This window comes from Aptenodytes forsteri, unplaced genomic scaffold (assembly GCF_000699145.1).
Source record: "Aptenodytes forsteri isolate BGI_AS27 unplaced genomic scaffold, ASM69914v1 Scaffold2, whole genome shotgun sequence".
In the NCBI taxonomy this organism is placed as follows: Eukaryota; Metazoa; Chordata; class Aves; order Sphenisciformes; family Spheniscidae; genus Aptenodytes; species Aptenodytes forsteri.
This window is the reverse complement of record NW_008795695.1, coordinates 9,692,918-9,706,944: the sequence shown is the minus strand read 5'-3', so window position 1 is coordinate 9,706,944 and position 14,027 is coordinate 9,692,918. Positions and strand designations below refer to the sequence as shown.

The 14,027-nt window shown below is 38.0% G+C and overlaps 1 protein-coding gene across 1 annotated transcript in view; it reads right to left on the bottom strand.

The window, feature by feature from the left end:
* The window catches only part of TTC3 (tetratricopeptide repeat domain 3), a 66,775-nt gene that overhangs the window by 17,478 nt on the left and 35,270 nt on the right, over positions 1-14,027 (bottom strand). Inside the window, exons 20-29 of the mRNA XM_009282984.2 lie at positions 12,266-12,392; positions 10,548-10,670; positions 10,258-10,359; positions 9,474-9,566; positions 8,715-8,779; positions 7,149-7,285; positions 4,491-4,805; positions 3,573-3,836; positions 3,080-3,126; positions 1,337-1,393 (exon numbers count right to left, since the gene is read on the bottom strand). Coding sequence (XP_009281259.1) covers positions 1,337-1,393; positions 3,080-3,126; positions 3,573-3,836; positions 4,491-4,805; positions 7,149-7,285; positions 8,715-8,779; positions 9,474-9,566; positions 10,258-10,359; positions 10,548-10,670; positions 12,266-12,392 — 1,330 coding nt within the window. The remainder of the gene's footprint in view (positions 1-1,336; positions 1,394-3,079; positions 3,127-3,572; positions 3,837-4,490; positions 4,806-7,148; positions 7,286-8,714; positions 8,780-9,473; positions 9,567-10,257; positions 10,360-10,547; positions 10,671-12,265; positions 12,393-14,027) is intronic.

Below are 14,027 nucleotides of genomic sequence, written 5' to 3'. Positions count from 1 at the left end.
CAAAATGATCCACTGTAAAGACTATGAGTAACTTATTTACACTGAACCTTGTTCTGTAACTTTATCATGTTCAGATGCTGTATTATAAACTGCAAAACTTTTAAGTACAATTATCAGTTGTAAGCCATATCGAGAAAGTTCTTAATTAAAAATTATTAATTTCTTCTTCAGAACTTATTTTGGAAAAAGAAATTGGGATATTCAGCCCAAGCTCCCTCTTTTTTTTAACCAGTTTCATCAAAAACCTAGATGTGCCTGATTTTTCACTGAGTTTGGATTAAAAAACAACGCTACAGCTTCACTTTGCTAAGACTGTTGTGTAACTTCTTTCCACTGCCTTTCTAGGAATCTCTTCCTTTACATTTGAGAGCCTCCAAGCTTTAATAATTTTATTACAAGTAAGTCTGAGCTATCCCTAGTTCCACATGGTTTTAATATGACACCTGTTATTCTTACGTTCACCATTACAAATGTTTTAGTTGTCTTTTAATTTTTATCATCTAATAACTTTAGAAATACACAGACTTGTATAAATGCATCCAAGTCAGAAAAAGAAAAACCTGGCTGATGAGGACAGGGGGGAAAAAAAAAAAAAAAAAATCTTAAGTTTACTCTTGAAATTCTAGTAAAATTATAAAAAGGTGGGGACATGGAGGAAACAAAGACGACTGTATCTGAAGCTTTCAATAAAGCAAAATCCTAGAAAAGCAGGACAAAAGACAGTATAAGTTTCAGGTAGGATATTATTCCTAGCAATATCTATAAACTACTGAACAACTAATAACATTTTTCTGAGCAATAAATGGAACGCTTGCATCTTCAGTCACTGATACGCCCGTAAAAATTATCAGAAAAGACAGTTAAAGACATAATTTCAGATCTATTTCATGAGGTGTAAGGACACATTTTTCTTTCTGAGAATGACTGGTAAAGTGTCCTTCTCCAAATTTGCTACTTGTTAGTGCAAAAGGAAATGGAGCATAAAGTATTAATTACATAGTGCAGTCAGTGTACTGTATTCACAGGGGTTTTTTCATTTTTCCATATGGGAAATTAAGATCAAAACAGTCATTCAGAATGAAGACAGTGGATAGACTGAATGTATTGGTATCCAGTCAGAGCCAAAGTTATTTATGAATAACTTCTTTTTCTGACAAATTCATATTTTAACAAAACAAAACTGTATTGATTGAGTCTTAACAGCATGATTTTACTTCAGGAAAAACTACTTCAAGAATGAGTCTCCACAAGGTATTTAGGATAACAGCCTCTGTCCATCTGAATGCCAGCAATTCTAAAAAAACCATTTGTAGTAAGCCGCTAAAAAGTTACTGACCCTTGAGTCTTTTGAGTTCTTCTTCCTGTTTTTGTTTTTAACTTTGATACCGTTAGTCTGAAACGGAAAAATAAAGTCACTGTTTTTTTCATTAGAATAAAATTATGATGCATTTCCAAAATCAGTATGTAAAGTTTAAGACGTTTCGTATTAAAATTCTCATTCTGGTTTGACCAGCAAGATTTACAAGGTTAAGCATGCAATCTTTCCCCTCTCCACTCCATCCCCAGCTGGAAAACACAAAAGGGAACAGGGCTTTGCAAGATTTTATTCATTTTGTTCCTTTTCATCATTTTCCTCTTTAAACGCATAGAACGTTGATTTTTAGAAACAGAATATTGTATCCTTTTTGTATTTCAGGTGCTTACTCATTACTTATAGCTGAAATTGCATATTTAAGCAGCCCTGACATCCCTCACGACAGGGTTTCGTTTGGGGAACAAGCAGCAAATAGAACTGTCAAACGTTCTGGTCACGTCAGCTTTCTGAGATATGCAATGATGAAGGAACTAAAATGCATCTTCACTTTTTAACAGGACTGTGATTATACATTAACATAACTCTACTAACAGTAACTTATGAACAGTTTATTTTAGGATATAAGCAACGCTGAAATAGAAGTAGTTTTATTGTAATGGCTTTCATTTCGTTCTCGGATTTCCAATTCATGACATGAAAAAGCAAAGGATTTCACATCTTATTAAGATGTATATTAATTAATTAACTCTAAAGCTTTATTCTGTAGCAAAAGTAAATCTTGCTTTTGTACAGATAAATTTATCTGCAGGCTAGAATAATTTCAAATGAGAGCGCCTCAAACACATAATTAACCGAAATACATGACATACTTCTGCCAATTAGAATGGATTTTCATTAAGATACTAATCAAAAAGTGATTCAGAATGATGTACAGTTTAAGACTTATGGGTTGAATCTGCAAAGCATTGATAAATTGTAATGAACAAATGCAAAATATGTCTAAACTCACTTCAAATTTACTTTGCTTATTAGCGGAACAAACGTCAAATTCCTAGCCTTACAATTTAACGACACCTGAAGGTAAAGCTGGGCTACACCACCTTCCCATTTGTTACTCTGAACTGTAAAATATACAGTACAATTAGTGTCCAAAATTATGCAGATTCAAGTTAAGCACACTCGAGGAAGAATCAGGCTTCAAGTTCAGTTGTCATGGTAAATATGCAGATACGGCAGTTAGTAGGAGTCTCTCTGTTTGTAAATGGGGCACTTTTTTTTTTTTTTAAATTCCCCAGTGATACTTTTAGAGAGACTTTTTCTAAAGTAAACGCCAAACTGCAGTTATCAAGTAATATGTAAACACTATTCCCATGCACCTTATTTGCCTTATTTTCCCTATCCAAAGGAGGCGATACAGCACAGTGTACCCTCATCTGCTTTCACTACAGCTTCCTCATCTGCATCCTTGAAATGCTCATAATCTAAAAGGCTGCTTGTTGGTTTGTGTTTTAACTAAAGAGAAGACCCTAAACAAGTATTTTACTGACAGAAGTTTAGGAAAAATGGTACGCAGTCTTCAAATGCTTTAAGAAAAGGGGGGGTGGGGGGAGAAGATAAAACAAAAGAGTAAATCTCTAATCAGGTCTGAAGGATGATGATGTAAAACCAAGAGATGCACCTCTCTATTCACTTTTGCACATTTTTAAACCACCACACTCATACTTGTTTCTGAGCTTATCCCAAACAGACGTTAAGTTCACTTACCGATATATTTTCATTTCCCTGCTTCTTTAATATAACGGTAGGGTCATCTATTGAAAGGATAAAAAAGTCACATCCGTAAACAGAAACAGTAATATTTTATGTAACTTATAATGGTGAACTATGAAATTATAGTAATAATAATTATAATCCTTTATCAAATACCACCAAAGCATCTCGAAGACTGTAGTTGCAGAATCTTTATGCTTAAACTGAAAGATAAATACTTATTTTGGTTGGACAACATATATTACGCATAAAGGTAAACTCACGTGCTGGTTGTGACACGTGCAACAAAACAGCAGAATGTAACCTAAAAACGGGCGGCTTGCCTTTTGAGGCCATACTGCCTTTTAAGCACTGAACACAGAAGATCCCATATAATGAGGCGGTCAGTAGTTTGCTGAGGTTTCGGCCTTCTACAGAGCCCATCAAATGTGGTGTAAAAGCAGACAAAATTCAATGCTTGCAAGAAAGATGACCTTTGCATACTTACCCATTTTATCAAAGAATTCATCTAAAGCTTGATGAAGAAATGGAAAATTTTCTCTATTGTCTTCTAACAGCCATATAAAACAACGGGTTTTCTCTAGGGGTGGTTTTAAGAAATAATCACGAATTTCTGTGTCTTCAGAACTAGTTGTCACATAGTCAAATTTACTACCATACTTCTCATTCCAGAGTGTGGTTAAAATAGAAAGGTCAAGCTCTTTTAAAAATTGTCCATACTGAAGGAGAAAGTTCTTTGTAGCGGTCAGACCTAAAAGAGATGAAAAAAACCCCACCAATTCATTCCGGCTTCAGAGTTTTGGTGCTTACAGTGTGATATTCCTCTTCAAAGAGGAACAGTTTGTTGTAGAAATTAAATATACCGTAGTTGAAACAGATTATGTAAAACCTTTTGTATCCTGAAAATGCAAACAAAAATGATAAATGGAGAGGATATAAATTTTACTCTTAGTCAACACCAAATTATTATTTGTATAATAAATCTATATAAATTCCTTAAAGGACATGGATGCAACAGAATAGGATTAAGAACCCAAATCTTGTCCAAGGTTTTAGCATCTTATTATTTACACAAATGTTGTCATTTAAGCCTATTCTGGAATTTAAAGACTTTAAAAAAATAAATCTGTTCAATTTTCTCTTTCCTACACGGACAAAGCCCTGCCCACAGCAGAATGTTTTACTCGCAGAGACAAGAGAGGTTGTTCCTGTTTTACCAATGGCCATACTTTCTTCTCTAGAAATCCTGGCTAAGGATCAAGTAAATGAAAAAGAGGAAAGCTTTACTTTACCATTTGAAGTTAAGAAAGCAAGACTGGAAAACAGGGAGGTTATCTTTTCACCTGTAAACTGAACAATTATGACAGGGTAAAGTCTTCTGCTATTACATAAACACATAGCCTACCCAAGTTGTTAAGATGTTTCAGCCACTTGTGTAATTTGGGATCCACTTCTTCCAGCTCACTCAGCACATAGATAAAACCCCTTGTTTTTACTCTGTTTTTTTCCTGAATTAAGTAACTGATGAGCTGCTCCATCACTTCATGTGACATGCTGCTAGTTTTGGAATATGATGTGTAATCCTCCTCGCTGATTACAAACCATGAAAGTAATTCCTTTAATAGTTTGGAAGCATCGCGAACAGCTGTTTTTATTTGCTCAGCATTTCGACTGATATGCTGCAGGACTCCATCACCAGCATATAAATCCTGAACATAACCTATAACAGGATTTAAAAAAAAACAAACAAAACAAGATTTCATGTCTGTTTACCACAACTAAAAACATCACTTTAAAGTACAGATAATTTGGACTAAGTGGTGTTTTTAATTATTTGCTTTATCATAACACTGAAAATTACAGAATATGTAACTTTCCATATAAACTAGCCTGAGCATTATGAATCTGACACAACATTGGTTTAGATTTGGTTTACACAAAGAAAGAATCCTTAGCACCTTCGCTAGATTTCAGAAAGAAAAAAAGAAATTTACCTGCCAGTAATAGTACCTTCAAGCAACTGTCTATACAGATTTATCTGTGTGGGCTGCATGCCAGCCCTGATGCAGAGACCGAACTCCCCCAAGCATCAGTCCCCAGAGCAAATGCACGCTTCTGAACGCTCGAGCATACACCCAGTAGCAAACCTTTGCCCTGACCCTGCCACTGGTTCTTTGTAGAACAAGAGTGAAAAAGATTACTGGCTCATACCAGCCTTCACCTTTCATTATTCTTCAAGACCACACATTTATAGAATGCCACTTTCAGAGCTTAACTGACAGTAACTGTAGTCAAAAGATGTAGATCTGAAAAGATTTTTTTTTTAAATAAAGCACTACATATTACACCTAGAATAATTAAGCATTGTAACACAAACAGTTCCAAGCACACTAACAGATTCAATAAACTCTACAGGTATAAGCCATGCCCGAGTTTACCTGCAGGAGTCTGCAGAAAAAACCTCTCTATCTTACAAATGTGCATACAAACAAGTGCTCCTCTCACTTGCACTCCTCTCCAATTGACAAGAAGATTTGTTCTTGTTTAAAGGTAGCTATGGCTGCTAAAAACAAAACAAAAAAAACCATTTGCAAGCTAGCTCTCCCCTGAAACTGGCGCCTCAACCTCTCAGACAGCTTAGGCGATTCAATTAGATGTTTTTTGAAAGATTTCCTCATGAAATTTCCCCAAGTGAAAAAACAGGGGTAGCAGATAGCTTGTCTCCAAAGACATGCAAGACTTCAATTTTATTACGGAATTAACTCAGGACAAATTAAAAAGGTTGGCCAACACCAACACACAGATTTTTGCAGAACTGTGTTAAGTTGCTCGGTGTTGACATATTCCTGCACCAGTGTCCCAACTTTTACCCCCAGTACTTCAGGGTGAGTGTTCTTGTCACACCAAAGGCATTTTTAGTTCTTAGAAGTTTTAAGGGCATTTAGGACAGTCAAATCACATACATGTAACTGAGTGACCTGCAGTGGATGCAAGGACCAGAACTAAAGATAAGCCATAGGAAAGGAGATAGCCCAGACTGTAAAAAAAACCAACACAAAGTCAACGGAACGTGATTTTAGAAAACCACATGGAAGCAAAAATAGTAATCTATGGTGCTAATAGAAGGGACTACTCTCAAACAAAATGGTTAAGAAAAAAAACCTGAAAAGATTAGCACCCGAGAGCTTTTTAAAGAGAAAGTGACAGGATATGCCATTGAACAGGCAACAGGGTTCTGGAGAACTCAGAGTGTGCCACATAAGGGATGAAAAAGTGCATTTTAGCACCCGAGAGCTTTTTAAAGAGAAAGCGACAGGATATGCCATTGAAGGCAACAGGGTTCTGGAGAACTCAGAGTGTGCCACATAAGGGATGAAAAAGTGCCCTCACAGTATTTAATATGAAATTCTACAAGGAAATTAACGTGAGCACTATTTTGAAGTTGTTAATACAGACAAAAATTAAAAAAAAAAAAAATCCACCCAGTTTTTCTTTGCACTGTAGCTTGCCCTAATACAAAACGCAGTGGGAGTTCACACCTCTGAAATACAGAACGCTGTTCCAACGTAACTGGAACACGAAAGCTGAAGCATTAACTGACTACATACTTACAGGTTGAAGTATTTTCTTTTCCCCAACCCTCTGAAATACACTTTTCAAGTTATTGCAGTTTCTGCAGTTAGAATATTGTTCTTTCTTTATCTGAGATGCAGTTCTGATTTATTTCTGTAGCAGTGTCCTAACTTGTTGGCATAAAGCTTTTTCTGAAACCACTTTTAAATAGATTAACTTGGAATTTAAGCCTGTGCAATCTTCAGACTGCTTCTTCATGAACCAATGAAGCAAGAATAAAGGTTTTCTACAAGGAACTTAACCACAGAATAATATCTTACAGTTATTTAGAAATTAAAAACACAGCTGAAATAAAAAATAAAAATGCAAGTCTTTAAGGGGGGAATTACATTCAATATTAGTATTCTGCTATAATTTGACTTAGGACATTCCAAACGCCAATGATACTACCCCGTGATAACTTAGAACAATAATCTATACTTCCACATACCACTGTGATCACTGTATTGAGATGGTTCATTTCCCATCTGGTTTTCTTCTGTTTTCTTTTTAGCAGAATTCTGTGCCTCTTCTCGTGCACGTTTTCTTCGTAATTTTTTTTCTTGTTTCATTTTTAACTTCCTAAGACTGAAAAAAGCAATTAGGGGTTGGGCTAACGTTAGATGAGATAAGGTGCCAAAGGAGTTAGGCACATCTCAATTATTTTTCAAGTCTTACAATAGCTATAAGCTCCATTCTACTATAAAATATTATGCTGAAAAGTACAAATATAATAAAGCTAGTTTTCATTTAGAAGTTCAGAGACCACAAAATTTCATAAAAGTTTCATAAACATCAAGTACGTAACTGTAAGAGTATCCTCAAGATGCAGTAATTTTTACTCCCATTAATGAAGTCTGAATTAGGATTAACTTAAATACTAGCAGGTTTTTTCTTAATTTATAACTCAGCTTTTTGAACCAAATATTAACATTTGATTTCATTCACTTTTAAAAATCAATTTTGTTCATCCTCTCAGCATGATTCCTCATTATTTATAACCTTACTTGATCAAAAAGTGTAAACTCAGTTATGTCAAAGGTATGTGCATCAACAAAAGTAGCATCATTATATGCAGCTTTTATTTCCACTGTCTGAACTTTCACACAAAGTTGGTTAGATAGTAAATGCTGTGAACAGTGGTGTTGAACTTATGCCACACAGTGATACCTCTCCCATCCAGCTAAAAGTCTTGCTGCGTTTCTTCCCTCTAGCGAGAAGAAGGAATAGAACGATGCTTGCAATCTCAGACTGAAAACAGAGGTGGTGTTCTAATCTAGATACACATGCAGTGAAAGTCGAGTGTAATTAAGACACTCAATCCATTAAGAAGAATAACAGACACCCATTGTTTTAGCATTCCAATTGTTAAGTATCTTAGCACAAATGAAAGACACATATGGAGAGCAAAAGTAAAGAAACGGTCCTCAAGTTCTGTACACAGCCTCCAAAAAAATCACACTTTTCCCAAACAACATGTTACTTCCCTGCCCACATACTTCACAATGAAATTAGGTTTCAGGTATAAAGACTTAAAGATGACTGCAGCAATTTATATTCAAAAACTATTGGTTCACATTGCCAGGAAGTCAATGGTGCAACGGACAATTTATCCCTCAATACAGAGGTGTGGAAAATCAGATTTGCATCAACTCATATCCTGTATATCTGAAAACAGTTTCCTGTGACCAAACTGAAAATGTTGTTTTTAAAGAACTGTATGACCACTAGAGAGCTACCAATAATTTATTCAGCAATACCAGTTAATGCCCTCCTGTGCTCATTATAAATCTGTAGCTCTGTATCTTCTTTTACAAGTTAATTTAAATGCTTTTATAATTGGATCATAACATATTTTATCAGACTTTTTAGTTTATCGGAGGCAAAGGGCAAGAATAGCTTTCCAAAGTACTTGTGGTATTTTAGCAATTCTTAAAAAGGCATGAAAACCAATCCTAGAGAAAACTGTTTTGTTCTCAAATTGATTCAACTTAGTTTTAAATAGTAGAAAGCTTACCTTGAACATTTCTGTTTAATACTGGCTCTTGGTGGTTCCTTGGTTTTTGTGATTTTTTGTTCAAACTACCAAAATAAGTGACATCTTATTAATTAAATTTGGGTTACAATGCAACATTGCTGTACTCAAAACCCAGGAACATTTGATGCTTTGGAAAGCAGTAAAAGTAATAGTACAAAAGAGATAACGCAGCCTACATAAGCCTCATGAAGGTCTACCTAAAATTATCTTCTACTGCTACAACTTGGTATATAACAATACTTCTTTATCCGCAGAAAAGACAGGTTGAACGGTAACACAAAGTCAGGAAGAACTGGAGGCTGTTTTGCTTTACCAGTGGGCAGGAAGCAAACTTTACAATCTTGGTTTTTGTTTGCTTCTCACAGACCAATACTGCTCTGGGAAGAAGCATCCATCTTCCTGTGACTCTGTAGAGGGTACGAGCACTCTTCCAATCCAGTTATTTCATTTAGCAAGATTAGCTCTGAGTTAAACTAACAGTTCCTTTCATGTCGCGCAAGCTAAATATAAAACGAAGCTCCAGTTCCCATCCATGACAATTCTAACCAATACCATAAGGTAATTCCTGCTCCACCAGTAGAACAGGTAATTAATATTCCTAAATAATACTCAGATTCTGTAGTTAAGATAGCATATTACTTATGTGTTTGCAGTTACAGTCTCATCTTCACTTTATCTCCTTTACCAGAGTAAATATTTTAAAGATTATTTTCATATTTTGTATGAACGTTTACTTACTTCACATTTTACCAGACCAGAAGAACTGAAAATAACTATTTTTGAAATAAGGCCTGTACAATCAGGAGTGAAACACAATTCTTGAAGAAAATCCTGTAGGAGAAGATGATACACACAACAAAGATTTAAATTCATACAAAAACTATGTTCTTATACAGATTACAGTTTCTTCATTTGAGGTGACAAAGGTAACTAAAGCTAGCGCAGTCCTAAACTCTTACTGGATGAGGAAAGCAAGTCACAACTGACTTGGCAAGGACCGCAAGTCAAAAGGATCCTAGATCTGTGGCATATATATGTTATTCCCAAAGCTATAGCAAAGCCCCTCCTCCTCCAACTTCACGTTCAAGAGTCAACTTTAAGAATATTCTTTTATGAGTTCATACCCTGCCTGGATTTCCCTTCATTTTAGACTGGCTGCTGGTACTGTATTTTGTGAAATTCCTTTAGACATACTCAATATCAAACTGTTGCTTCAACAGCAAGACTGTAGAAGGAATTAAGCTTCCATGTGGGAGGACATAAATGATGCAAGATAAACAGGCTAAGCATACTATGCCTTCACACAGACAGGCCTTTCTTCCGTAGACAACAGCAAGCTTTACCCACACTTGCATGTCAGACAATTTAGCAAGAGACTCCTCTTTCCTGTCTCTCCTCCTGCCATTGTCATGCGGGTGGAACATCAGGTTGTAGCACTGCACTTATCAGAAACCAAAGGAATGCTATAATCTCGACTAAAAAAAGAAAAAATAAAACGCTTATTGTCTGACACAGCTCTTACCTTATCATTTTTATCACTGTAGTTTGTTGTTTTCAACTTTTTCCAACAGCTGATATGAAACTCCACTCTACATTGCTGACAGCAAGTAATACGTATAAAACCCTAACATTGAGAAATAATATGAATTTAACATCTTTAAAAAAAAAAAACAAAACACAGAAAACAGTGCACAACTTAACAGTATATAGGATAAGATGGTGTGTTCCAGATAGCTCTTTAACATGACAGGTGGCAGAAAACATGTAAACATGAAGTTTTATTTCCCAAACCCTTTTAAACTAAAAATTTACCTTGAAGTCTGGGTCTGTAAAATATATCTGGATTTTGGAGTGGCCATGGCATTGCTGATATCGACAAATTGCATCTGGTTCTGGAGGGAACTTACATTCCTCAATACAATTCTTTAAAATCAACTGAAGAAACACAAAATGATATAAGACAAATTGCACAGAAACCAGGAAAAGATTCAACGTCTACTTACAAACTTCTAGGGAACCCTGCAGTGAAACACACATCTCTTTTTGAACAGCAGATGACTAATACCGAAAGAACAACTCTTTTCTAGTGAAAGCTATGGAAGATTGTCCTTTTATGGCAAAATACTCAAAAGCTCCTTTGAACTGCTATCAGCTAGGCACTCACGGCTTCCCTGTATGAAGGTTTATCTTGGATCAACGTTTTACATGCTGACCGATTCCAAACGCATGAGAATAATATTAAGTTTTCCATTGCCAAAATGATGATCCAGATTACTCTGATAACATGACAAAAATTCAGTGCCTGCTCATTTCTGTCATTTCCCAACATTTCAGGAGTGCCTCACCTGGGATCTGCATTACAGGGTCAAGTATATTCCCAGGGACAGCTCAGACCTGGCCCTGCACCGGCGCTAGTGAGATCTCCCAAAATAGCGTCTGAGGTAAAGACATTTCAGTGGCTTTATGTAAAGTCAGTTCAAGTCCCACAAGGTTGGCATTAAGCCCAGATTAATAAAACATTATTCGAAACAAACAGACCACCAGTTACAGCCTTTCACATATTTGCATTATGCTCTCCAGAAGTCCCAGACCACTGATGTATTACTGTGGCCAGACTACTGTGGTGTCAGCTGGGGGTCTATGAGAAATCTTTAGGTGAGATTTTGTTTAGGAAACAACAGTACTGCTGCTTCTACCAGAAACAAACAGGTCAGTATAGTATAGCCAAGTTCATACACTGAATAACCTAGCCTGTTCTACTGTGTCAAACTGCCTCCGTGCAGAGGAGCTCATGCATCTTGCCTCTCATGGCATTTGTGAAGGGTTTCTGGATAAACCATAACAGTGACACGATTATAGTTTAAAAACAGTAACAATATTTAAAAAAAAAAAAATCTCTTCAGTGTGAGAAAGCAATTTGTAGTGTCAGAACTGCAAGCTAGATTTTTCAAGTCAAACAGGGAATTTTACCATACAACTCCCACTGCATCGACCAAGAACTACAAGGTCAAATTCTCCTATTTGGTTTTAAATATAGCACGACTGCTGAAATTTTCAGCTTCACGTTTTTGCTAATTCAAGTTTTTAAGCGGTTCTCTCTAGCATTATGTTGTGTATAGTATTCACATCTACTTAAAGTTTGGTAATATGCAACTAAGGAGTCAACACATTATGAAACACTTGGAGCAGATTAGAACCATATTATTACAGAGAAATACCCAAGCATAGAGCCCGACACAGAGCCCCCACCCTTGTGCTGTAAATGGGATGCTTCCCAGGTGTTGAAATTTGTCGTGGCAAGAAGAGTTCCGCTCTGCAAAGACCAGGCCTTGGGGCTGACAACACTCTAGACAATGAGCAGCAGCGCTTGCACTGGCTGCTCCAGGTTGAAACATCCCTTCTGCCCCCATCTTTCTTTGGCCTTGACAATGGGGAGGCAGGGAGGAGGATGACAACTTTTTTTTTTTTTCTTTGAAAGACCATTTGACAGAACGGGTTTGTATGCTGGTTTTTTTTTAAAAAAAACATACCTGTAAATTCTCTGTTCGTGTCTCTTCAATGACCTGAGATGTTGTGGGCCAAGTTAATACTCCAGGTACAATCTTATGATTAAACATTGTTTGTGATTTCATGAACTGATCGAGCGCATCTGAAAATCTGAAGTTTGAAACAAGTACATGTTCAGATCATACATGAATAAGTTCTACATGGCCTGTAATACTTTCGCAATTCATTTTACGATCCAAGGAAAAAAAATGGTAACTGTAAGAGTATGTGGAATGAAAGAGCACCTGGTTCATTAAGTTATCTGTTTAAGGACTCTTCAGTATCAAAGACTCAAGGTGTGAGCCAGTAAGCCAGCCTGGGTAAGGGGCCCAGAGTCCAGGCACAGATATGAGGCAGACTGAGAGCCTGCGCTGATATTCAAGGGACCCACAAACATGGGTGTGCTTGTCAATCTAGACAGTGAGGGCACGCGTATGTTCACCAGTGACCTTGAACCCTGACCAGCCAAGGAGGAGGCACAGGACACTGCTACTCGTATTTGTATTTTACATGAGTTCAGGTAGTGCTATACGTGGGAGCTGCTCTGCCTGGGGTAGTCTGGGTGGCCAGCTGTGTTATCGTGTGTGCGTGTGTGTGTGTGTGTGTGTATGCACCTCTTTGGGACACGCATGCAGCCTCGCTACGGGTCAGAACTGCCAAGGGAAACAACAGCCGCATCTGTGGGACTGGGACAGAGACACCTCCTGGGTCTCAGACTGCACCTGGCAACACTGCAGCAGTTGGAAGGAGGAATCCCCTCCCAGCATCCAACACTAACTAGGTGCTTTTAGATATTCCACATGAGGAGGTTTAATGTTTAATATCAAACTTATTTATTTGGCATTGTATTGGGCTTATGTGGCAAAGTTGGGCAGGGGGGAGGGGGCCACTGCTGCAGGGGCGGCCTCTGTGAGGAGAGGCCAGGGCTGCCCCAGTTCCAGTTGGCTCCAACGAACCCACCAAAGGCACAGCTGAGCCCCTCAGGCAAGATGGTGGCACCTCAGGGAAAGCATGGGTAAGAGAGAACAAAACATACTGCATGGCTGTGAGGAGTAAGGGAAAAAAAAGTGTGAGGAACAGCCCTTCAAGCACCAAGGGAAGAAGGAGGAGGGGAGGAGGTGCTCCAGGCACGGAGCAGAGATTCCCCTGCAGCCCCTGCAGAGGACCCTGCTGGAGCAGGTATCCACACTGCAGCTGTGGAGAACCCCTGCCAGAGCAGGTGGATGAGCCCTGAAAGAACTGCGGCCTCAGGCCCATGCTGCAGCAGAGGAGGGGGGGAGTGGAGGAAGGAGCAGCAGAGAGGAGCTGTTACGGACTGACCACAGCCCCCACTCCCCATCCCCCTGCGCCGCTCTGGGGAGGAGGCAGCAGAGGAGTGGGGAATGAGGGAGTGAAGCCGAGCCTGGGATAAAGGTGGTGTAGGGGGATGGTGATTTTGTTTTTCTACTTTGTTTTCCACCATCCAACTCTATTTTAACAGACAATAAATTAAATTATTTTTCCTCAAGTTGAGTCTGTTTTGCCTGTGACTGTAATCGGCAAGTGATCTCCCTGTCTTTATCTCAACCCCTGGGCTTTTTCATCTTATTTTCTCTCCCTCTCCCATTGAGGAGGGGGAGTGGGCGCTGGGTGAGGATCTGGCAGCCAACCAAGGTCAACCCACCACAGGCGTTATGGGGGATTTTGATTAAGCAGAGCAATACAGTGATACAGTGAAATCACAACACAAGCATAACATAGCCATTG